This window comes from Mesoplodon mirus (assembly GCF_964341445.2).
Source record: "Mesoplodon mirus genome assembly, chromosome: 2".
Classification (NCBI taxonomy): domain Eukaryota; kingdom Metazoa; phylum Chordata; class Mammalia; order Artiodactyla; family Ziphiidae; genus Mesoplodon; species Mesoplodon mirus.
Window position 1 is genome coordinate 157589271 of NC_138977.1, and position 26120 is coordinate 157615390.

Consider the following 26120-nt stretch of genomic DNA (forward strand, 5'->3'; position numbering starts at 1 on the left):
TCCTGTTCCATTGATCTATCTTTCTGTTTTTATGCCAGTACCACACTGTCTTGATTCCTGTAGCTTTGTAGTATAGTCTGAAGTCAGGGAGCCTGATTCCTCCAGCTCCATTTTTCGTTCTCAAGATTGCTTTGGCTATTCGGGGTCTTTTGTTTTTCCAAACAAATTGTAAAATTTTTTGTTCTAGTTCTGTGAAAAATGCCAGTGGTAGTTTGATAGGGATTGCATTGAATCTGTAGATTGCTTTGGGTAGTAGAGTCATTTTCACAATATTGATTCTTCCAATCCAAGAACATGGTACATCTCTCCATCTATTTGTATCATCTTTAATTTCTTTCATCAGTGTCTTATAATTTTCTGCATACAGGTCTTTTGTCTCCTTAGGTAGGTTTATTCCTAGATATTTTATTCTTTTTGTTGCAATGGTAAATGGAAGTGTTTTCTTGATTTCATTTTCAGATTTTTCATCATTAGTGTACAGGAATGCCAGAGATTTCTGTGCATTAATTTTGTATCCTGCTACTTTACCAAATTCATTGATTAGCTCTAGTAGTTTTCTGGTAGCATCTTTAGGATTCTCTATGTATAGTATCATGTCATCTGCAAACAGTGACAGCTTTACTTCTTCTTTTCCAATTTGGATTCCTTTTATTTCCTTTTCTTCTCTGATTGCTGTGGCTAAAACTTCCAAAACTAGGTTGAATAAGAGTGGTGAGAGTGGGCAGCCTTGTCTTGTTCCTGATCTTAGTGGAAATGGTTTCAGTTTTTCACCATTGAGGACGATGTTGGCTGTGGGTTTGTCCTATATGGCCTTTATTATGTTGAGGAAAGTTCCCTCTATGCCTACTTTCTGCAGGGTTTTTATCATAAATGGGTGTTGAATTTTGTCAAAAGCTTTCTCTGCATCTATTGAGATGATCATATGGTTTTTCTCCTTCAACTTGTTAATATGGTGTATCACATTGATTGATTTGCATATATTGAAGAATCCTTGCATTCCTGGAATAAACCCCACTTGATCATGGTGCATGATCCTTTTAATGTGCTGTTGGATTCTGTTTGCTAGTATTTTGTTGAGGATTTTTGCATCTATGTTCATCAGTGATATTGGCCTGTAGTTTTCTTTCTTTGTGACATCCTTGCCTGGTTTTGGTATCAAGGTGATGGTGGCCTCGTAGAATGAGTTTGGGAGTGTTCCTTCCTCTGATATTGTTTGGAAGAGTTTGAGAAGGATGGGTGTTAGCTCTTCTCTAAATGTTTGATAGAATTCACCTGTGAAGCCATCTGGTCCTGGGCTTTTGTTTGTTGGAAGATTTTTAATCACAGTTTCCATTTCAGTGCTTGTGATTGGTCTATTCATATTTTCTATTTCTTCCTGATTCAGGCTTGGCAGGTTGTGCATTTCTAAGAATTTGTCCATTTCTTCCAGGTTGTCCATTTCATTGGCATAGAGTTGCTTGTAGTAATCTCTCAAGATCTTTTGTATTTCTGCAGTGTCAGTTGTTACTTCTCCTTTTTCATTTCTAATTCTATTGATTTGAGTCTTCTCCCTTCTTTTCTTGATGAGTCTGGCTAATGGTTTGTCAATTTTGTTTATCTTCTCAAAGAACCAGCTTTTAGTTTGGTTGCTCTTTGCTATCGTTTCCTTCATTTTTTTTTCATTTATTTCTGATCTGATCTTTATGATTTCTTTCCTTCTGCTAACTTTGGGGGTCTTTTGTTCTTCTTTCTCTAATTGCTTTAGGTGCAGGGTCAGGTTGTTTACTCGAGATGTTTCCTGTTTCTTAAGGTGGGATTGTATTGCTATAAACTTCCCCCTTAGAACTGCTTTTGCTGCATCCCATAGGTTTTGGGTCATCGTGTCTCCATTGTCATTTGTTTCTAGGTATTTTTTAATTTCCTCTTTGATTTCTTCAGTGATCACTTCGTTATTGAGTAGTGTATTGTTTAGCCTCCATGTGTTTGTATTTTTTACAGATCTTTTCCTGTAATTGATGTCTAGTCTCATAGCATTGTGGTCAGAAAAGATACTTGATACAATTTCAATTTTCTTAAATTTACCAAGGCTTGATTTGTGACCCAAGATATGATCTATCCTGGAGAATGTTCCATGAGCACTTGAGAAAAATGTGTATTCTGTTGTTTTTGGATGGAATGTCCTATAAATATCAACTAAGTCCATCTTGTTTAATGTATCATTTAAAGCTTGTGTTTCCTTATTTATTTTCATTTTGGATGATCTGTCCATTGGTGAAAGTGGGGTGTTAAAATCCCCTACTATGATTGTGTTACTGTGGATTTCCCCTTTTATGGCTGTTAGTATTTGCCTTATGTATTGAGGTGCTCCTATGTTGGGTGCATAAATATTTACAATTGTTATATCTTCTTCTTGGATTGATCCCTTTATCATTATGTAGTGTCCTTCTTTGTCTCTTCTAATAGTCTTTATTTTAAAGTCTATTTTGTCTGATATAAGAATTGCTACTCCAGCTTTCTTTTGATTTCCATTTGCATGGAATATCTTTTTCCATCCCCTTACTTTCAATCTGTATGTGTCTCTAGGTCTGAAGTGGGTCTCTTGTAGACAGCATATATATGGGTCTTGTTTTTGTATCCATTCAGCCACTCTGTGTCTTTTGGTGGGAGCATTTAGTCCATTTACATTTAAGGTAATTATTGATATGTATGTTCCTATTCCCATTTCCTTAATTGCTTTGGGTTCGTTATTGTAGGTATATTCCTTCTGTTGTGTTTCTTGCCTAGAGAAGTTCCTTTAGCATTTGTTGTAAAGCTGGTTTGGTGGTGCTGAACTCTCTCAGCTTTTGCTTGTCTGTAAAGGTTTTAATTTCTCCATCAAATCTGAATGAGATCCTTGCTGGGTAGAGTAATCTTGGTTGCAGGTTTTTCTCCTTCATCACTTTAAATATGTCCTGCCACTCCCTTCTGGCTTGTAGAGTTTCTGCTGAGAGATCAGCTGTTAACCTGATGGGGATTCCCTTGTGTTTTATTTGTTGCTTTTCCCTTGCTGCTTTAAATATGATTTCTTTGTGTTTAATTTTTGACAGTTTGATTAATATGTGTCTTGGCGTATTTCTCCTTGGATTTATTCTGTATGGGACTCTCTGTGCCTCCTGGACTTGATTAACTATTTCCTTTCCCATATTAGGGAAGTTTTCAACTATAATCTCTTCAAATATTTTCTCAGTCCCTTTCTTTTTCTCTTCTTCTTCTGGAACCCCTATAATTCCAATGTTGGTGCGTTTAATGTTGTCCCAGAGGTCTCTGAGACTGTCTTCTGTTCTTTTCATTCTGTTTTCTTTATTTTGCTCTGCAGCAGTTATTTCCACTATTTTATCTTCCACCTCACTTATCCGTTCTTCTGCCTCAGTTATTCTGCTATTGATCCCATCTAGAGTATTTTTCATTTCATTTATTGTGTTTTTAATCGATGCTTGATTCATCTTTAGTTCTTCTAGGTCCTTGTTAACTGTTTCTTGCATTTTGTCTATTCTATTTCCAATATTATGGATCTTGGAAATAGAATCTTGGATCATCTTTACTATCATTATTCTGAATTCTTTTTCAGGTAGACTGCCTATTACCTCTTCATTTGTTAGGTCTGGTAGGTTTTTATCTTGCTCCTTCACCTGCTGTTTGTTTTTCTGCCTTCTCATTTTGCTTATGTTACTGTGTTTGGGGTCTCCTTTTTGCAGGCTGCAGATTCGTAGTTCCCGTTGTTTTTGGTGTCTGTCCCCAGTGGCTAAGGTTGTTTCAGTGGGTTGTGTAGGCTTCCTGGTGGGGCGGACTAATGCCTGTGTTCTGGTGGTTGAGGCTCGATCTTATCTTTCTGGTGGACGGTCCATGTCTGGTGGTGTGTTTTAGGGTGCCTGTGGCCTTATTATGTTTTTAGGTAGCCTCTCTGCTAATGGGTGGGGTTGTGTTCCTGCCTTGCTAGTTGCTTGGCATAGGGTGACCAGCACTGTAGCTTGCTGGTCATTGACTGAAGCTGGGTGCTGGTGTTGAGATGGAGATCGCTGGGAGATTTTCGCTGCTTGTTATTATGTGGAGCTGGGAGATCTCTTGTGGACCCGTGTCCTGAAGTTGGCTCTCCCACTTCAGAGGCACAGCACTAACTCCTGGCTGCAGCACCAAGAGCCTTTCATCCACCCGGCTCAGAATAAAAGGGAGAAAAAGTAGAAAGAAAGAATTAGTAGAAGAAAGAAAGAGAGAGGGAAAGAAAGGAAGAAGGGAAGAAAGGAAGGAAGGAAGGAAGAAAGAAAGAAAGGAGGGAGGGAGGAAGGATGGAAAGAAAGAAAGGAGGGAGGGAGGGAGGAATGAAAGCAAAAGGAAGAGAGAATGGAAGAAGGGAGGGAGGGAGGGAGGAAGGAATGAAAGAAAGAAAGACAGGAGGGAGGGAGGGAGGAAGGAAAGAAAAAGAAAGTGGGAAGAAGAAGGGTGGGAGGGCGGGAGGGAGGAAAGAAAAAGAAAGAAGGAAAGGAGGAGCGGAGGGAGGGAGGGAGGAAGGGAAGGTAGGAAAAAAAGAAAGAGCAGGTAAAGTAAAATAGAATAAAGTATGAAATATAGTAGCGTTATTAAAATTAAAAAGTAATTATTGAAAAAAAAACGGACAGATAGAACCCTGGGACATATGGTGGAAGCAAAGCTGTACAGAGAGAATCTTACACAGAAGATTACACATACACATTCACTAAAAGAGAGCAGGGGGAAAAATCAAAAATCTTGCTCTCCAAGTCCACCTCCTCAATTTGGGATAATTCGTTGTAAAAAGAGGAAAAGGGGGGAAGTCTTAAGTGTTGTCCTCAAAGTCCACTTCCTCAATTTGGGATGATTCGCTGTCCATTCATGCATTCCACATACGCAGGGCACATCAAATGGACCGTGGAGCTTTAATCCGCTGCCTCCGAGGCTGCACAGAGAGATTTCCCTGTCTCTGCTGTCACAGCTCCCGGGTCTCAGCCTTGGACCTGTCCCCGCCTCTGTGCGTAGGTCGCCGGAGGGCGTCCGTTCTTCGCTCAGACAGGACGGGTTTAAAGGAGCCGCTGATTCGGGGGCTCTGGCTCACTCAGGCAGAGGGGAGGGAGGGGCGCGCAGTGTGGGGCGGGCCTGCGGCGGCAGAGGCCGGCGTGACGTTGCAGCAGCCCGAGGCGCTCCGTGCGCTTTCCCGGGAAAGCCGTCCCCGGGTCCCGGGACCCCGGCAGTGGCGGGGTGCACAGGCCCCCCGGAAGGCGGGGCGGACAGTGACCCGCGCTCGCACACAGGCCCCGCGGCGGCGGCGGCAGCAGCAGCCCCAGCGTCCCACGCCCGTCTCCGAGGTCCGCGCCTTTAGCCGCGGCTCGCGCCTGTCTCCGGCTCTTCCCCAAGCAGCCCTCTTAATGCCCTCTCCTCGCGCACCAGGAAACAAAAGGGAAAATAGTCTCTTGCCTCTTCGGCAGCTCCAGACCCTTTCCCCGGACTCCCTCCGGGCTAGCCGTTGTGCACTAACCCCTTCAGGCTCTCTTCCTGCCGCCAGACCCAGTCCTCTCCCTGCGCTCCGACTGAAAGCCGATACCCGAGCCTCAGCTCCCAGCCCCGCCCGCCCCGGCGGCCAAGCAGACAAGCCTCTCGGGATGGTGTGTGCCTGAGGGCACCGATCCTCTGTGCCGGAATCTCTCCACTTTGCCCTCCGCACCCCTGTTGCTGTGCTCTCCTCCGCTACTCCGAAGCTTTCCCCCTCCGCCACCTGCAGTCTCCGCCCGCGAAGGGGCTTGTAGTGTGTGGAAACCTTCCCTCCTTCACGGCTCCCTCCCACTGGTGCAGGTCCCGTCCCTATCCTATTGTCTCTGTTTATTCTTTTTTTCTTTTGCCCTACCCAGGTATGTGGAGAGTTTCTTGCCTTTTGGGGGGTCTGAGGTCTTCTGTCAGCGTTCAGTAGGTGTTCTGTAGGAGTTGTTCCACGTGTAGTTGAATTTCTGATGTATCTGTGGGGAGGAAGGTGATCTCTGTGTCTTACTCTTCCGCCATCTTCCCAAGCTCCACTGGTTAATTTTTTTTATAATAAATCTTAGTCCTCTAACTTTGTTTTTCCTTTACAAAATTACTTGATTATTCTAGGTCCTTTGCATTTCCATACAGATTTTATAATCAGTGTGTCAGTTGCTGCCAAAACAACATGTTGGGATTTGATTTGGATTAGTTTAATCTATAAATTAATCTAGATACTGGGAGAATTGCCATTTTAACAGCGTTGGATCTTCCAATAAATGAACATCATATATTCCTCCATTTATTCAGGTCTTTTAAAATTTGTCTCCGCAATGTTCTGTGGTTTTCAGTAAACATATATGCAAGCACATATTTTGTTATATTTATTCCCTAAAAATTTCATGGTTTTTGATACTTTTGTAATGGAAATGTTTTATGATTTATATTTCCAATTGTTTGTTGTCAATATATAGAAATGTAACTGATTTTTGCTCTGATTTGGGGACCTTGCTAAAACCACTCATTAGCAAGTAAGTTTTTTTTAGATTCTTTAAGATTTTGTATGCATATGATCAGTTTTCTTATAAATAGAGTTTTTATTTCTTTCTTTGCAATCTCTGTGGTTTTTGTTTCTTTTCTTGCTTAATGCACTGGCTAGGATCTCCAGTAAATGTTGAAAAGGAGTAGAGGGGGACTTCCCTGGTAGTCCAGTGGTTAAGACTCCATGCTCCCAATGCAGGGGGCCCCGGGGGTCAATCCCTGGTCAGGGAACTAGATCCCGCATGCCGCAACTAAAGATCCCACGAGCCACAACCAAGACCTGGTGCAGCCAAATAAATAAATAAATATTTTTTAAAAAAAGAAAGAAAGAAAAGTAGAGAAAGCGGAGACATTCTTGTCATGTTCCTGATCTTCAAGGGAAAGTGTTGAATCTTCATTGATGCCCTTTATCAGGTTGAGAAAGTTTCCTCAGCTCAGTGAGATCTCTGTGCTTTGCTTGCGATCCCCCTATCAGTACAACCAAGTGGAATGTCTTCAGGCAAAAAGCCAGGTAATTGTAGGGCTCATCTCATTTGTTTCTCTCCTATATCAGAGATAATAGATCTACTGTTCCTGTTATCCCATGTCTGAAAACACTTTTTCTTATATTTTATCCAGTTTTCTAGTTATTTATTGTGGGCTGGCAAATCTGGTCTGGGTTATTACATTATGGTCCCACATTCAGAGGAGATAGACAAACATCCATATATTAATACTCTCTGTTTATTTAAATAAATAAAATTAAAAACAGCTCTGTATATTCATAATTTTTGTTGTGACTTTTATTATACACTTCAATTAATTTTTTAATTTTTTGTTTTTTTAATTTTTTATAGAAGTATAATTAATTTACAATATTATATTTTGGGTATACAGCATAGTGATTCAATATTTTTATAGATTATATGCCATTTAAAGTTATAAAATAATGGCTATATTTCCCTGTGCTATACAGTATAAGTATATCCTTGTTGCTTATCTATTTTATACATAGTAGTTTGTATCTCTTAGTCCCCTACCCTATCTTGCCCCTCCCTTCCTTCTCTCTCCCCACTTGTGTCCACTAGTTTGCTTTCTATATTTGTGAGTCTGTTTCTGTTTTGTTATATGCATTCATTTGTTTTACTTTTAGATTCCACATATAAGTGATAACATACAGTATTTGTCTTTGTCTGACTTATTTCACTAAGCAAAATACTCTCTAGGTCCATCCACGTTGTTGCAAATGGCAGAATTTCATTCTTTTTAATGGCTGAGTAATATTCCATTGTGTGTGTGTGTGTGCATGCACGCGTGCGTGTGTGTGTGAAGCACATCTTCTTTATCCACAAATCTGTTGATGGACACTTGTGTTGCTTCTGTGTCTTGGCTGTTGTAAACTATGCTGCTATGAACATTGGGGTTCATGTATCTTTTTGCATTAGTGTTTTCAATTTTTTTCCAGATATATAGCCAGGAATGGAATGTCTGGATAATATGGTAGTTTTAGTTTTAGTTTTTTGAGGAATCTCCATACTGTTTTCCATAGTGGCTGCACCAGTTTACATTCCCACCAACTATATACAAGGGTTCCTTTTTTCCATATCTTCATCAACATTTGTTATTTGTAGACTTTTTATGATGGCTATTCTGACTCTTGAGAGGTGATATCTCATTGTGGTTTTGATTTGCATTTCTCTAATAATTAGTGATGTTGAGCATCTTTTCATGAGCCTGCACTTCAATTAATTTTTAACTTTTGAATATCTATTCAATTTATCTGTTATAAATTGAAGGCTTTTGAGTAACTCAATCTCTTCAGTTAAACCTAATGATAAACAGAATAATCCTACAATGCATAGAATAACCCCTTTGTAAACATAAAGAATTAAATTCCAGGAAGTTCTGGGTTATCCTACTAATGGGCTGACTAAGCTTCGGTAACATTGGAGAAAGTCCTCAGAAAGAAAAGCGAAGAGACCAGAATCCTGAGATAGAAAGCTGATAGTTTATAAGAAAAGCATCCCATATAGCTTGTTAACCCAATGGTTCTGTCTCAATAGCTTCCTCTAAAGTCGAATTTCCATGCAGCTTGGGATGGTGTCTTCTTCTTGTCTGAATTCCAGCAGATCTAAGCACAGTGCTTTACACACTGTAATGCCTAGTACTTTTTACTGAATGAAATTGCAAAACTTTATAATGCATAGTAAAGCATCATTTTACAAGAAAACAAATTTTAAATGAATTGCATAATCAAATTTTCACTTTTGGGCTTCCCTGGTGGCGCAGTGGTTGAGAGTCCGCCTGCCAATGCAGGGGACGCGAGTTCGTGCCCCGGTCCGGGAGGATCCCACGTGCCGCGGAGCGGCTGGGCCCGTGAGCCATGGCCGCTGGGCCTGCGCGTCCGGAGCCTGTGCTCCGCAACGGGAGAGGCCACAACAGTGAGAGGTCCGCATACCGCAAAAAAAAAAAAAAAAGAGAAGCCACCGCAATGAGAAGCCCGCACACCACAACGAAGAGTAGCCCCCGCTCACCGCAATTAGAGAAAGCCCGTGCACAGCAACAAAAACCCAACGCGGCCAAAAATAAATAAATTAAATAAATAAATTAAAAAAAAATTTTTCACTTTTGGTAATTTAGATCATGAAAATTAATATTTTCAGTCAGTCATCCATATAACATTTACTGGGCACTTCCTATAGGGCAACAGATATTTGTCCATTATGACAGAAGTTGCCACAAAGTATCTATTCTCCCCTTCTTTTTGGCAATAGAACCCTGTAATTTTTGCTTGCACATTGTTATTTAGCTAAAAGACTGTATTTCAGTCTCCTTTGCATCTAGGTATGTTCATTTGACTTAGTTCTGGACTATAAAATCTCAGCAGAGATTCTGTGGAAATTCTAGGAAGTCTCCTTAAAAAAGAGAGCATGTACCATTCTTCCTTTTATTCCCCAGTCTTCTTCCTGTCTTTGATGCAGAAGCTCTCCTAGCAATTTTAGGCCATTAAGACTAGGGTCATATCCTGAGGATGGTAGAGTCATGCACAGGAAAGAGCCTAATGACAGCAGAGAATCACTAAACGATTAGTGTGAATTGCCTGACTCTAGACTGCACTTACTGAAGAAAGTAAAATTCACTTTTGATTAAGCCATTGTTATTTGAGTTTTTCTATTATATGCATATGAATCAAATTGCAGCCAATTCAATTTGAAAAAAATATTTGAATATTCTACCTTTGTTGATCTTTTATGAGACTGTATTAATCTGATTTTTCACTGTGATAGTACTGTATAACAGATAGCCCTCAATATCTCAGTGGCTTAAAACAGCAAAGACTTTTCTTGCTTATGAATTGGCATGTGGGCTGCTATTCATCTGATCTTGGACATGATGATGTTTGGCTGGGCTTGCCTGGACTCTAGACTCCAGCTGTGCTCCACATGTTGTCATCATCTGGGTCCAGTGGCTGCCTATCTATTTCTAATGATGCAATGGCAGAAGTGCAAGAGGATAAACCAAATCAGGCAAACACATTTAAAATTTAAGCTAATATTTTATTGGAAAGTCACATAGCCAAGCTCAACGTCAATGTGATGGAAGAATATACTTCCACCTACTCTACTGAGAGGAATTACAATGACACCTGGTCATGTGTGGATGAATAATTTCTCAACAAGAAGAGAGTAAAGAATCCATTACGGAGAACTTGGAAAAGTTATAGAGATCTTGGAAAGGTTACTTTGACCTCTCTGTGTCTCAGTTTTTTCATTTGTGAAACAAAGTGTCAGGTTAGATGACCTATACCTTTTAGTTTTAAAGGTTTGTGGCCATAATTCTAGATCATCTTATTTTCTTCCTGGTTCTTGAGAGACAGAGATATACCAAAGCATAATACTAAAGAAGACTTTTTATTTAAGTATAGATTAGGGTTATTGAACTTTAATATAAATGAACATAAAACAGATATCAGCAGGTATATCAGGGATTTTTCTCCGTGAAATATTTTGTTCTCTTCATCTCATCCTACCCTTAAAATAATAAAGGGCACAGTCCATATAAATGTTCAGATTCAGATGGTAAAGTTTTATTATCAGAAGGTCATTAACATTACATATCTTGACGGTCATATCTGGCTTGAGGGTATGGATATGCTGAGAGTCTTCCAAATTGGGACCAGGAGTGGAAGTCCATAGGGAGGAGGAACCATAACCTTTCTATGTTTTCTTTTTTGCTCACTGCTCAATACAGAAGACTCTTTTCCTTTTTGAAATGACTGTTTAAAGAGTACTTAGTTCAGTTAAATCATAACAATAAGCTAGAAAGAATTGATGACGTCTGAGCACAGATTAGCCCCAAAGTCATTCCCCAATGATTATGAATATTTTTTCTAATATTTAATATTCTACTTTAACAGAAATTCTTAATGCAAAGACCACAGACACTTAGGTCAGTGAACAACCTAAAATTTTAAGCAAATTTATATATATTGTGCACTTGGTGGAGGAAAGGGTCTATAGCTTTCATCAGATTCTGAAATGGGTCTGTGACTCAAAAAGGACTGACCCCGATTGACACTAAAACAAGCCATAAACACCCCTGATTTCTCTCCTTTGGGCTTCTTTCTGGCATTAAGAATCATATATGGTCTTAAAATTCATTCATTGCTAAATTTTTGTTGAGTCTGCTATGTGTCAGACTGTTTGAAGCACAAAGAATCTGGTGCCTAAATGTCTCCTCTGGGGATAGCAAGCCTTACAGCAAAGGGGCTGGTTTCAGTAACATGGGGAAATGCTGAAAGTTACATGTCAAGTTTTTGATATCACATCAACAGAAAGGAGAAAATAGCATTATAAATGTGCAAAAAGTTGAGAGACTCCTGCAGGGAAACACAAGACAAGGTTTTATGGAACATTGTTTGGAAAAATCAGTCTCATTTGGAGCAACAATATTAATCACTTGTGAACTATGGCTACTTACTCATCCCTAAGTAGTCAGAATGAAGAGATCTAATTTTTATAAATATTGGAGTCTCCCCCTCCCTGCCTCTAGAAGTCTCCTGATTAGCAGAAATCAATGAGGGAGATAACATTCCTGGCTTTCAGACTGCAAAATCAAAGCAGAGCTGTTGGAAGGCACTGACCAGTTCATATTTGCAGAACTACATTTGATACAGATGTAATTCTATCCCTACCTTTCTCCACCTCCCTCATCCTCCACCCCCTTCTACAAAATAAGTCCACATCCCCACAAGCAGAGTTGCAGAGACTGGGGACAAATAATTTCCTTTATCCTTGGTCAGTAGGCTCCTCAGACAGGCTTGGGGCTCTGGAAAGAGAATATAAACATTTATTTTCTTCCCACAGATACTCCTGGCTGAGAAACAAAAATCAAAAGATTGCTCAGATCTCTGAGGAGAAAAATGCATATCTATTAGTTTTGTTTTGGGTGATGATTGGTGTCTTGGTGCGTTTGGGCTACTGTAGCAAAATACCACAGACTGGGTGGCTTATAAACAACAGATATTTCTCTCTCACAGTTCTGGAGGCTGGGAAGTCCAAGATCAAGGCACAGCAGGGTTGGGTTCTTGTGACAGCCCTCTTCCTGGTTCATATCCAGTGCCTTCTCACCGTGTCCTCACATGGTGGGAGGGGATAGGGAGCTCTCTGGAGTCTTTTTTTTTATTAGGACACTAATCCCATTCATGAGGGCTCCACAATCATGACCTAATCACCTCCCAAAGGCCCCACTTCCTAATATCATCACATCAGGCATTAGGATTTCAACATATGAATTTAGGGGAGACACAAAAATTCAGATCACAGTGAACAAAAACTTTTGGAAGAGTGCACATCATCTTGAGAACTCTTCCAAGAAATTAAAGTCCCTAAACAATGAAGTGGTGAAAGGGCTGAAATGAAGAATGACTTCAACATTTTTAAGGGGAAAAACCCAGAAGGCAAATCATTCTCCTCTTATGAAACAAGTTGCTGATTATAGACAGAGGACCTTAAGATTCATGTTAGATTAGACAGTGCAGGTGGTCAGATATGTGGGTGTGATGCCTGACTTCACTAAGGCTAATAGGTGTGACAGGGGAAAAAATTGGGGGTTCTGAACCCTCTGAACCTTGACACTGCTTGTTTGACTCAATGACAGCCACTTGCTTTCTAGGAAGTCAGGACTCGATTGCAAGTGACAGAAATGTAACTAAATCTAGGGTAATAAAGAGGGTGTATTGGCAGGGTACTAGTGAAACTCCCAAAGCCAATATAAGATGAACAACCACCTCTTGGAAGGTTGGTTCCAAATATAGGTTCCAGGTTCCAAATATAGATTATGGAATTATGGCTGTAAGATAAGAAGGCTGATTTTTCAAAAAACAAATTAGACTTGTAGAGGAGCTCTAGGAATTTCAATAACTGGAACAAAGCATTCAAATACCATTAAGACTGCCTCTGTGCCTCTTGCTGTTTCTGCTGCTCATGTTTGCGGACATGTTTCTTCATATTGTGGAGTGGTGGGGTATGACCCTGGACTCGCATATTTATTACTTACTGCTCAAGTTTTAACAATGTCAGGGAAGGACTCTGATTGGCCTGCTTGAGTCATGAGCCCACGTTTGGCTTCTTGTAACCCTGGAGACAAGATCACATAACTTGCATTGGACCATATGCTAGAGTGAGAGTGGGGACAGAAGAATCAGTCCCCCAGAGAAGAGGAGCATCAGACACTGATGACTGGGAAGATCATTGTGAACCAGATAATCACCCCGATTAATGTCTACTCCATCTATTTCCTGAAGATCCTCTATAAGTTTCTCTGACTGGAAGAAACTTACCTTTCCATGCTGATGTAATTCTAATATTCAGGAAGGAAGGGCAGAAAAATCTTTCAAGGTTCTAAATGAACAGCTAAAGGTATAATCCCTACAAAACCTGAGTTTCAGATTATCCCCAAATTGGCTCTCAGAGAAAAGTCCTATCCAACTCAAAGTGAAAGGAGAAGGGCAGAAAAGTTGGGTCCTGGGTCACCAAAGTTCTGAATATTACATTATCTTCTCTTTATCCACCTCTTGGAGAGAACTAGCCAAGGTGACCAAGATTTCCTCAGGGGAAGGTGATATTTAAAAACTGCTTGTTATTTATAACATCTGTTTTTCTAAGAGGGGAAAAAGGATAGGAGTGAAGTCTGATCATTTGAGGACCTTTTGTTTACTTGCTACTGTTTGGAGTATAGAAGTTTATCACTTGGGAATTTTCCCCACAATTTTTTAAGTTGGAAAAAGGGCAAGTTTCTTTCTTTAATTTTTTTCTGAGTATGTTATGTAGAAAGATACATCTTCTAGTATATGATCTGTTTTATTGCAATATGTATAATTTACCTTCTAAGTCATGTGTACAGAGAGCTTAGTGTGATTTATTTAAGTAGAATAGACACAAGACACTCTTTGCTAATTTCATTTGTTTCTGTGATAAAAGGTACGTCAGGTCTGTATTAGTCAGGGTTCTCCAGAGAAACAGAACCAATAGGATACAGATATATAGAGAGAGATTTTTTATGAGGGACTGGCTCATATGATTATGGAGGCTAAGAGGTCTCACGATCTGCCATCTGCAAGCTGGTGGTGTGGTTCCAGTCTAAACCCAAAGACCTGAGAATTCTGATGCTGATGGCTTAAGCCCCAGTCAGAATCAGAAGGCCCATCCAAAGGCAGGAGAAGATAAAGTCCCAGCTCAAACAGAGAAAGCATATGCACCCTTCCTCTGCCTTTCTGTTCTATTCAGGTCTTCAGCAGATTTGTTGATGCCCACCTGCACTGGTGAGACCATCCTCTTTACCCAGTCTACTGATTCAAATGTTAATCTCTTCCTGAAGTGCCTTCACAGACACATGGAGAAATAATGTTTTACCAGCTATCTGGTCATCCCTTAACCCTAGTCAAGTTGATACATGAAAGTTACTATCACAAGGCCTGTAAAGGGAATTTTAGCCAACCGTGCCTCAGAAAAACAGAAAAATCCTAAGGTTTCACTGACTTGTCCAAATCATACTTTATCAAGAAAGGTCTATTAATGTGCTATATAACACTTGAGCGGAAGGTGAATATCAGTAGAAACTAATATTAGGCTGCTTTGCAATCATGGGTTATAAATTAGGCATATGGATATTAGACAATGTACTCAGTGATGATTATTGACAATGTTGAATCATTCAAAAGATGGTAATATATGTTCTGCTTTTACCATAAACTAGCCACTGTGACAAATGATTTGCATATAAAGTAGCCATTGAAGGAATTCTTTTACCACCACTCCCACCTTTTCTGGGCCTAGTGCCTCTTTCTAATGGAATCTACTATTCTCCTCTCTCTGTCATGTAGTATGTACAAGAGATGCCATCTTACAGACCATGCCCCTTGACCACAGTTGGTTGGTTCAAGGTAGGTCACCTGACTCAAGAACATCCAATTAGAGCCCATCACTGAGAATTCTGAATTTAGGAGCAGAGAGAATATGGCAGTGGGGAGCACAAAATCTCAAACTCAGGAGAAATTAGCAGCCATGGTTCTGTTTTCCAGAGAAGCTGGTAAGGAAGAAGAAAACTGATATGTCAAGAAAAATGGGGGGAAAATTTGGGTAGAGAGCAAGAGTCCTGGACTTATTCAAAGATATGAGCTTCAATTGTTTTCAAGGACCAGCTGCATCCTTGTGGCTCAGTTGTTCAATATTTCCTTCTACTGTATGAGATATCTTGTCAACTAATTTCCATTTTTGCTTAGATTAGTTTGAGTTGTAGTCCTGTTACTTGTAACAAAAGCATGAAACTAACACTGTGGATTATCTCATTTAATTCTCTCCATAATCCTTTGTGGTAGGTCCTATTATTCCCTTTTTATAGATGAGGAAACTGAGTTTAGAGAGGTTCAAATCTTGCCCAGGTTAAGCAGCTTGTGAACAGCATAGACAGGAGTCACACCCCAGGTAACTCCAGACACACTTTCTAAAACACAGGATTAGTGAATTATGGCTGTAAGAGAAGGCTGATTTTTTCAAAAAAAAAGTTAGACCTTATACATAATAGTACATATTTTTATTTTTTGCTTGTCTTGAGAAGATATATATTTTCCAAAAAAATGTTGGTGTATCAATTAACCACTCCTGCAAAACAAATCACCCTAAAATTCTATGGTTTAAAACAACAATAATCAATTTTCCATGCTTCTGCTGGTAGGCGATATACTCTGTCTGGAGAACCACAAAAACACGTGAGAGAAGACATGGATACAGGGAGGGATAAAGAATTTGGAGCAGTTCATGCAATCTGCCATGCAGACAGTTATCACAACTGTTTTCGATTTTCCAAGTGATAGTGTTCTGGTTAATTATTACTCTGGATTAGGAACTGAGAAAAAGTTTCTCATGCAGTTGCAGTCAGATGATGGCTAGGGTTGGAACAGAGGGAGTGTTGAAGCCGATGGTGGCTGGCTGGGTATCTTGCTCTCATGGCCTGACCATGTAGTCTTACTATAAGACTTAGTTTGAGTTCCTTACTGCATGGTGGCCTCAGGGCACATGGACTGCTTACTTTAAAAGCAAGACTTTAAGAGCAGATATTCTAGCTTATAGCCTTGGAAGGCAATGTGACTTTACTTCTGCCACTGTATTCTATTAGTTACAAGTGCATCACAGCTGGTCTGGATTCAAAGGAAGGATAATTCTCTATTTCAACTTCACTTCTTGACAGGGCAGTAGCAAGCTTCTAGAGCATGTGAGATAACAGATATTGTTGGTGATTTTTATATTTTGGAATATATCATCTACCACAGGCATTATGATATAGCAGAAAATTGGACTTGTGCTGTAGTTCTGGTTTGGCACTTATCAGCCGTGTAACTTTAGACATATTCTCTGATCTTCCAGTGTTGGCCAATAGTAAGCATCACATAATATTTATCAAATGAATGAATGAATGACTTCTTCAGCATTCAGTTTCTTCCCCATTTGGGATTAATAATACCTAAAGAAAGTCATAAAGAATAAATGAGATGAGAGACTTGAAGATGTTTTGAAAATTTGAAAGGACAACTGTCTATGGGTATTCTTGTCTTTTTTCTTCAGTGCCTATGACATTCTCTTTGGAATATTCTCAATAATGACAAATTTTTGTCCTCTGAATAATTTGACTTTTGAAAAGAGTCATTCGAAGCAGGGAAAGGACTTATGATTTCACTGAGTAATAGCATTTTGGGGTCTGAAATGAGATATCATCATGGTATGATAAGACGGATATTTTCAAAGTAACTGGTAACCTGGTCTGAATGACTTTTCTAAGAAAAGATTACTGAAAGTGTTTTAAGCAAAGGCAGGGGAATTGAAATAACCATATGATGGCTGCAAATAAGGGAAAATGTTCATTTGAATGTTTGTTTAAAAATAGGATTAAAAGTTTATCATCATCACTCTTGTCCAGTGTCTGAGGAAAGACTCAAGCTTCCTTTCTAAGATGGGGAAATTTGAATTTTACTGGTGATCAGTTTAAAAAAAAAAAAAAGCCAGTAGTAATTAAGTGAAATAATTGTATTTGCAGGTAAGGACCAGCTGTAGATTTCCAAAAGTTACATAAAAAGCACCTTAGTTCAGTCACCTCTATATTCATCTTCTCAAGGTTAAGTTACCTTGCTATTCTTACTTATATGTGTTTTTTTCCTTTTATAATCTTGGTGATAGTGAATGGGAAGTTATTTTTAAGTATTACTTCTGAAGTTTTGTTTTTTTTTAACTTACAAAAAGCAAATTGTTTCTCAGTCACTAAAGCAAAAATAATTAATAAGAAGGAAAATGATTTCAGCAAATAGGGCTAATCAGTTACCAGCAGTTTCTTTCTTAAAGACATATGGTAGTAGTTGGCTTTCTCTAGGGAAACCTTATTTATCTGTGATTAAAGTGGATAGCACTGTGCCATCAAAGTCAGCCAAGAAAACTCTGAGCAGACTACTTAGGTAATATTGATATTATTTTCACTTAGAGTAAAGTTAAAAAAAATGTTCTAAGAGAGAGAAAATGTAAAAGAAAAAGATTTTAAAATAAAATTATATATAATAAATATTATTCTATATGTTATATATTTTTTATAATAGGAATGATATATTTTATAAGCATACATAATAAAATTAGGTGAAAGCTTTTAAAAGTATATATACTAGGATCATGCACTGGATTAACAGTCTAGCTGATTGCATACGGTCCTAAAAAGATCACCAAAGAACATTGCATGCTCATTTCTTCTCAAACCTGAAAGGTAGTGAACAGCTATCAGAGATTTTTTGGTGGCTTATAGTCTGCTTGACTTTATGGGAAAGGCCTCCACTTAACTTCAGTTATCCACTCCCCATTGCCCTCTTTCAAATGAGGCCAAACTCAGTCCTAAACAGTTCAGACAGCCCACAGGCCATTTTTGACTGAGCCACTGGCTGGTCCAGAAGATAAGGAGGATATTTTTGACATTAGCCTGAAAGTTATAAGCCCTGATTGGTCTTATTTGAGAAGGGCTGGGGAACACAGGACCCACAAATGGCTCTGATAAATGATGCTGGTTTCCATAGCATGAATAGGATGTACAATTGCTGCTGCCTTGTTCCAGATCCTTAGAGAGTACAGATGCTAAACTCAAGTAGATCTCTCCTTGAGGGGCTTCTAATGTGAGACCCAGATGAGGCTGCAGAGAGTCATTCATTCCACAAAATTTATAACTCTGATTGTCTTTTAATTTAATTAAGTCATTCTTCTTTGTGTTAGAGGTATTAGTATTTATCTTGTTTGCAATGGAAAAGTCCCTTGTCTTAAAGAATACAATATTGTCTCTATGAGAAGAAACATTTTTTTAAGTAGCTTAGAAGGTAAGTCAAGAAAGATACAATAAACTAGCTTCAGAACTATCTTCCTCAACTACAAATTCTGTTCAAATATGCTGCATCACACCAAGCACCACTGAGCAGATGTTACATAACTTTGATATTTTGTAACAAAAGAGATATTTTTTCAATAACAGGAAAATAACTGAAACCTGCTTAAGCATAGCGGCAGATATTGGTTTTCCTAATTAAAAAGTTAAAGAGATATAATATTTAGCTTTTTAGAAAAGTGCACAATCATTTTAATTTTTTATTAATTGGTGCTCAGAGATATAGATCACTACTGTTTTATGGCCTCCAAATTATAGCCCCACTCATTTTCCTAACTTTTTTTCCCATGTTATGTTTTGCCTTATTCTTCCTCAGATGCACAGTTCTTAGTTCCTTTCTTCCCCTCCATGTCCAGTCATCTTTGTCCTTCTTTCTCTCAGACTCTCCCATCTTGCTGTGTGCTGGATTTGTCTCCTCCACTCTGGAAATCTTTTCCTATTTCAGCTTCTCTACCTTTCCTAGAGAAAAGGACCACAGGAGAGCCTTGTGTTTTCTACCATTTTTGCTGCCACTCCCACTATTCCCATTGTTTCTTGCTTGGATTCTTCCATTGGCCTCCTAATCAGACCCCTAGGTGCTATACTTGCACCCCTCTAGTTGATTGGCCACACTTCAACCAAGGTGATAGCTATAAAACAAATTGAATCACGGCATCCCCTGCTTAAAACACCTCATTGGGTTCCCACTGTATTTAAGATAAATTCCAAAATCTTTAAAATGACCCATAAGGCTCTTCATGATCTGTTTACTACTCTCCTCTGTTACCCACTGTGATCCATCCAATGTGGGCTGTTTTTTTTTTTTTTTTGCGGTATGCGGGCCTCTCACTGTTGTGGCCTCTCCCGTTGCGGAGCACAGGCTCCGGACGCGCAGGCCCAGCGGCTATGGCTCACGGGCCCAGCTGCTCCGCGGCATATGGGATCCTCCCAGACCGGGGCACGAACCCGTATCCCCTGCATCGGCAGGCGGACTCTCAACCACTGCGCCACCAGGGAGGCCCGTGGGCTGTTTTTTGTCCTATCTTCTTCCTTTGCTTTCTTTCTGCCTAATTTTTTTTTTTTTTGGAAGGGGAGGGAGTCAGAGTGATGGTGATTCTTAATGTCTTAGGCTTATTAAAAAAAAAGAGAGAGAAAGAGAGAGAGATACTGTCCACATAGGGGTTGGATGAATCTCTGAAAATTGTTAGCTATTGGAGGGCTCAGAAAATGCGTTACTATAGTGGGAGGCATTACTTTTGCTGCAAGATCACCTAAAGCCTTTTAAAAATACTAAAATGATACATGCTATTGTAACAACAATGACTACTACTACTGCTACTCAGAAATAAGCTTCAGAGATGTCTTTCCACATCTTTCTCTACATTTATTAACATATACATAAACACAGGTAAGTTCTTTCTTGGACAAACAAACAAAAATTATAACTTCGCGCCCCAAAATAGCTGAACCTCAGGATAGAAGGCTAGAAACTGAGATATTTTTATGATGAACCCCTATAAAATTTTCTGCTTGCTTTTCCTGTGGACTGTAGAGACAGTTAAGTGAATCAGTCCATTTAACAGTTTAATTTTCCTCTTCCCCCTGCCCCAACCTAGGGTGGAAATTCACCTTGGTTACTGCAAACTCTGATACACTATCTAACAGGGATGCTCCTTCACTGAGGAAGGTGTATCACGTTGAGAGGGACCATTGTTCAGGAATCCCGGGGTGAGCAGCAGTGTAACTAACCACACCTTCATCTGCTATGGGTATTATCATCATTAAACTCTTGACAATGCAATGCACAACAAAACAAAAGGGCTTCTCATTCTAGTTTGCATTTTCCTTGTTGCTAACAATGGCTGAGCATGTTTTTATACATTTGTTGATAACTTTTGATTTTTCTGTGAATTGCTTATTTTTGTCTTCTACTCTGTTGGTTATTGGGTTGTCTTTTATTGATTTGTAAAAGCTTGTTATAATATTGAATATTGTGATGGATGTGGAGATGTCCCCCACCCCAGACTCCCCCTTCAAGGAGGGGTTTGTTGCCTCAGCTGCAGAAAGTACTATTGGCAGAGAGCCTTCGGCTGTCAGGTCCTTCAGGGATGGCGTCAGCTGCAAAGCCACCCAGCTCAAAGTCACACTCTCACCATAGTAGCTTACACCCAAAGACTGACGTGAAGGACAGAAGGTTATAAAGGTCCAGCCATTCTGGCCCACTAGGAGACAATCCTGACAGGCCAGTTTACCTCTAGATCTCCCTGTGTGGTCAACCAGAGCTGTTTGGGTCTGTGTTGCAACTGGACTTTTCCCTTGGCCCAATCCTGAATCCTCCCCCTGCCTTCACAGGGATTGATCCTAAGGGCACTTCCTAATAAATATTATGTCTCAGGTTCTACTTCCTGGAGAATCTATCCTGCCAAAAATATATATTTCATATATTGTGGCAAATGTTTTCTCAGAAAATATTTTTCAGACAAATGTTGCCTCAGGACCTTTGCACATTCTCTTCCCTATGTCACTTTACCCTTGGCTCTCTCCTACTTACCCTTTAGGTACCAACTAAAATGTCACATCCTTACCAAGGCCTTCCCTGATTTTCAACCTAAATCAAGCCTCCCTATTATTTTCTATCATAGCTTCCTATATTTTCCTTCATAGCACTTATCTCAGCTTTTAATCCTAGTAATAGGTTTATGTGATTATTTGTTTATGCCTGAATTCTTCACCAGACTCTAAACACCATAAGGGCAATGATTTTCCTAGTTTTTCATCATTCTTCATCCAGTTACTATCATAGTTCCTGACACATGGTACATCTTTAGTAAATATTAGTTAATGAATGAAGGAGGGAGAGAAAGGATGAGTTCTCTTTCTAAAAACATTATTTTCAAACAAGGAAAACTCCACAGCTACTGAGTTTCTAATATAAGAATCATCAACTGAAATCATGAAACTATTCTGCATTCTTTTATTAGGCCCTGAGATTCTTTTGTGGTGTGAGCATGAGGTTTGATGTAAATTAATCCTGTCCATATTTTCTTGCAATGGGTGACTTTAAATTTATTTCAAGGAATTGCCTTTGGAACCCAGGGTTCTTTTGAATCCAATCGGAAAACTGTTATTCCATATAATTAGAATAACATAAAAGAGGAAAAAAATAAAGAAGTTCTATGGTTAAGCCATTTAAAAACAAAATTAATTCCCGCTGCTCAAGGCCTAAAGGGAAAATCTAGAAAGAGGACAGAGAAAATGGGTTGTCTGATTAGATTTTGTTCAGGACCTATTATTACCAATTTAGTAGCTCACCCTTGAATTGGATTAGAATATTACTATGATTACTAGATTTATAATATTACAAGGGATTTATAATGTGTCATTTGGAACTGAAATTTCTCATGATTATTTTAGCCTAGAAGCAGTAATAATACTTAATCAAGCAAAACTTTCTATTTCTTCATGCCATTTAACAATGCGTAGTTAAATCACATGTGATTCTTGTATGATGGATAAATTTTATTACATCCAATTTAGTAAATAGCCAGAAAGACTGAAAGTTTAATATCGATGTATTCTGCACATCACTGGGACTTGGTTAAAAACAACTTGATTGTTTTCTACTCTATTTTTAAGAGGTGTATGGGCCTCAGGACATGGACTTATTTTCACATATATATGATCATTCAGAAAAGAATTTCTACATGTTAACAACAGCAACTTTTTTTGTTTTTTTTCAGACAAAGGGGAATAAAACTAATTTCTCATCTTTCAACCAATTATGTTTCTACTTGCTGGGTGAGTCTGCTTCTTGGGCCATTTGTTTCATCAAAACTTGGATCAATATCTTTTGTAAAATAGGAAAGAAAAACGTTAAAAAAAAAAAGAGGACAGACAGATGTCTCATCTGCTCTTCAGTCATGACAGTTTTAAAGAGGAATCCAATATAACAACATATTTTTTTCTTTGTCCTCTATTCTTCTATCCAGCTCTTCTTAACCACTTCTACCAAATTACTCCTAAGGGCAAAGGGGAGAGAATATATGCCCCTTCCCTTTACTAGATGTTTACCACCAGCAATTCTGAGGTAGAATTTAGGCGGTCAATGAACTTGGATTTTTAAAAAAAGATTATGTCTTTATTTTCACTTACTTTAATTAAAATTTAGTATTTATGAATGTAGGCAACAAACCCTATAGTAGTGTTAGTATTATATATGATTTTTGCTTCCAATAGAAATGGTATATAATTGTTATATTATTTTTCGGATATTGCAGATGTCTCTAAATATCATTTATATCTGTCACTACTTCAAAATTAGGGTAGTTATTAGATCTATTTCACCTAATGCTTCTGTGAAGAAGCATGTATCTTATTAGATCACGATGTTTTTTCTAAAATATTTTTGTAAATGCATTTCAGTGTAATTGGTTTCCTTTTTAGCTATGTATTTTATTTTATGCATTTACAAACACCATTTTGAGAAGAGTTTCATAGGCCTCGTAGGTGGCTAGCAGGGTCCATTGAACAAAAATGGTCAGGCACCTCTAAAGCATTTATTTTCAAACTTATTAGACCTAACTTTTCCCTTTTTTAAAAATTGAGGTAAAATTGACATAATATACATTTAACCATTTTAAACTGTACAGTTCAGTGGCATCTCATGCAGACAAAATATTGTGCAACCATCACCTCTTTAGTTTTGAAATATTTTCATCATTACAGAAGAACACCACTTACCCTTTGAGTAATCACTCCCCATTCCTCCCTCCCCCAATCTCCTGACAACCACTAATCTTTTTTTTCTATCTCTAAGGATTTGCCTATTCTGGATATAACATAAAAAAGGAATCATACAACACAAGACCTTTTGTGTCTGATGTCTTTCACTTAGCATCAGTGCTTTTGATGTCCAACTCGTAGAATATTTCAGAACTTCATTCCTTTTTATGGCTGAATAATATCCATTTGTATGTATATACCACAACTTGTTTATCCAACTCAACAACAAAAAGACAAATAACCTATTCAAACAATGGGTAATGGACTTGAATAGACATTTTTCCAGAGATCTACAAATGGCAAAAAAAAAAAAAAAAAAAAAAAAAAAAACCCACAGGAAAAAATGTTCAACTTCATGGTCATTAAAGAAATACAAATAAAACCCACAATGAAGAGACTTCCGGGGAAGATGGCGGAAGAGTAAGACGCGGAGATCACCTTCCTCCCCACAGATACACCAGAAATACAGCTACACGTGGAAAAACTCCTACAGAACACCTACTGAACGCTGGCAGAAGACCTCAGACCTCTCAAAAGGCAAGAAACTTCCCACGTACCTGGGTAGGGCAAAGCGGAGAGATTTCCACACAGAGGATCGGTGCCGACCGGCACTCACCAGCCCGAGAGGCTTGTCTGCTCACCCGCCGGGGTGGGCGGCGCTGGAAGCTGAGGCTCGGGCTTTGGGCAGGCTGGCGGCAAGAACTCAGCCTGAAGGGGGCTGATGCGCCACAGCTAGCCAGGAGGGAGTCCGGGAAAACCCTGGAGCTGCCGAAGAGGCAAGAGACTTTTTCTTCCCTCTTGGTTTCCTGGTGCGCGAGGAGAGGGGATTAAGAGCGCTGCTTGAAGGAGCTCCACAAATGGGCGCGAGCCGTGGCTGAAAGCATGGAGCCCAGAGACGGGCGTGGGACGCTGGGGCTGCTGCTGCTGCCGCCAAGAGGCCTGTGTGTGAGCGCAGGTCACTGTCCACACCGCCCTTCCGGGAGCCTGTGCAGCCCGTCACTGCCGGGGTCCCGGGATCCAGAGACGGCTTCCCTGGGAGAACGCACGGCACGCCTCGGGCTGGTGCAACGTCACGCCGGCCACTGCCGCTGCAGGCTCGCCCCGCACTCCATGCCCCTCCCTCCCGCCCAGCCTGAGTGAGCCAGAGTCCCCGAAGAGGCTGCTCCTTTAACCCTGTCCTGTCTGAGCGAAGAACAGACGCCCTCCGGCGACCTACACGCAGAAGCGGGGCCAAATCCAAAGCTGAGACCCGGGAGCTGTGAGAACAAAGAAGAAAAAGGGAAATCTCTCCCAGCAGCCTCAGAAGCAGCGGATTAAAGCTCCACAATCAACTTGATGTACCCTGCGTCTGTGGAATCCATGAATAGACAACAAATCATCCAAAATTGAGGAGCCAGGAGTCAGTGCTGTGCCTCTGAGGTGGGAGAGCCAACTTCAGGACACTGGTCCACAAGAGACCTCCCAGCTCCACATAATATCAAACGGCGAAAATCTTCCAGAGATCTCCATCTCAACACCAACACCCAGCTTCACTCAATGACCAGCAAGCTACAGTGTTGGACACCCTATGCCAAACAACTAGCAAGACAGGAACACAACGCCACCCATTAGCAGAGAGGTGGCCTAAAATCATAAAAAGTCTGCAGAAACCCCAAAACACACCACCAGACGTAGACCTGCCCACCAGAAAGACAAAATCCAGCCTCATCCACCAGAACACAGGCACTAGTCCCCTCCACCAGGAAGCCTACACAAACCACTAAACCAACCTTAGCCACTGGGGACAGACACCAAAAACAACGGGAACTACGAAACTGCAGCCTGCAAAAAGGAGACCCCAAACACAGTAACATAAGCAAAATGAGAAGGCAGAAAAACACACAGCAGGTGAAGGAGCAAGATAAAAACCCACCAGACCTAACAAATGAAGAGGTAATAGGCAGTCTATCTGAAAAAGAATTCAGAATAATGATAGTAAACATGATCCAAGATTCTATTTCCAAGATTCAAAAGCTTGGAAATAGAATAGACAAAATGCAAGAAACAGTTAACAAGGACCTAGAAGAACTAAAGATGAATCAAGCATCGATTAAAAACACAATAAATGAAATGAAAAATACTCTAGATGGGATCAATAGCAGAATAACTGAGGCAGAAGAACGGATAAGTGAGGTGGAAGATAAAATACTGGAAATAACTGCTGCAGAGCAAAATAAAGAAAAAAGAATGAAAAGAACAGAGGACAGTCTCAGAGACCTCTGGGACAACATTAAACGCACCAACATTGGAATTATAGGGGTTCCAGAAGAAGAAGAGAAAAAGAAAGGGACTGAGAAAATATTTGAAGAGATTATAGTTGAAAACTTCCCTAATATGGGAAAGGAAATAGTTAATCAAGCCCAGGAGGCACAGAGAGTCCCATACAGAATAAATCCAAGGAGAAATATGCCAAGACACATATTAATCAAACTGTCAAAAATTAAACACAAAGAAATCATATTAAAAGCAGCAAGGGAAAAACAACAAATAACACAAAAGGGAACCCCCATCAGGATAACAGCTGATCTCTCAGCAGAAACTCTACAAGCCAGAAGGGAGTGGCAGGACATAATTAAAGTGATGAAGGAGAAAAACCTGCAACCAAGATTATTCTACCCAGCAAGGATCTCATTCAAATTTGATGGAGAAATCAAAACCTTCACAGACAAGCAAAAGCTGAGAGAGTTCAGCACCACCAAACCATCTTTACAACAAATGCTAAAGGAACTTCTCTAGGCAAGGAACACAACAGAAGGAAAAGACCTACAATAACGAACCCAAAACAATTAAGAAAATGGGAATAGGAACATACACATGGATAATTACCTTAAATGTAAATGGACTAAATGCTCCCA

General features: G+C 39.7%; 1 protein-coding gene across 1 annotated transcript in view; it reads left to right on the plus strand.

Moving 5' to 3' along the window:
• Positions 1-26120, plus strand: part of PPA2 (inorganic pyrophosphatase 2) — a 163649-nt gene that overhangs the window by 19410 nt on the left and 118119 nt on the right. The window contains exon 2 of the mRNA XM_082611080.1: positions 22185-22242. Within this exon, the coding sequence (XP_082467206.1) occupies positions 22185-22242 (58 nt within the window). The remainder of the gene's footprint in view (positions 1-22184; positions 22243-26120) is intronic.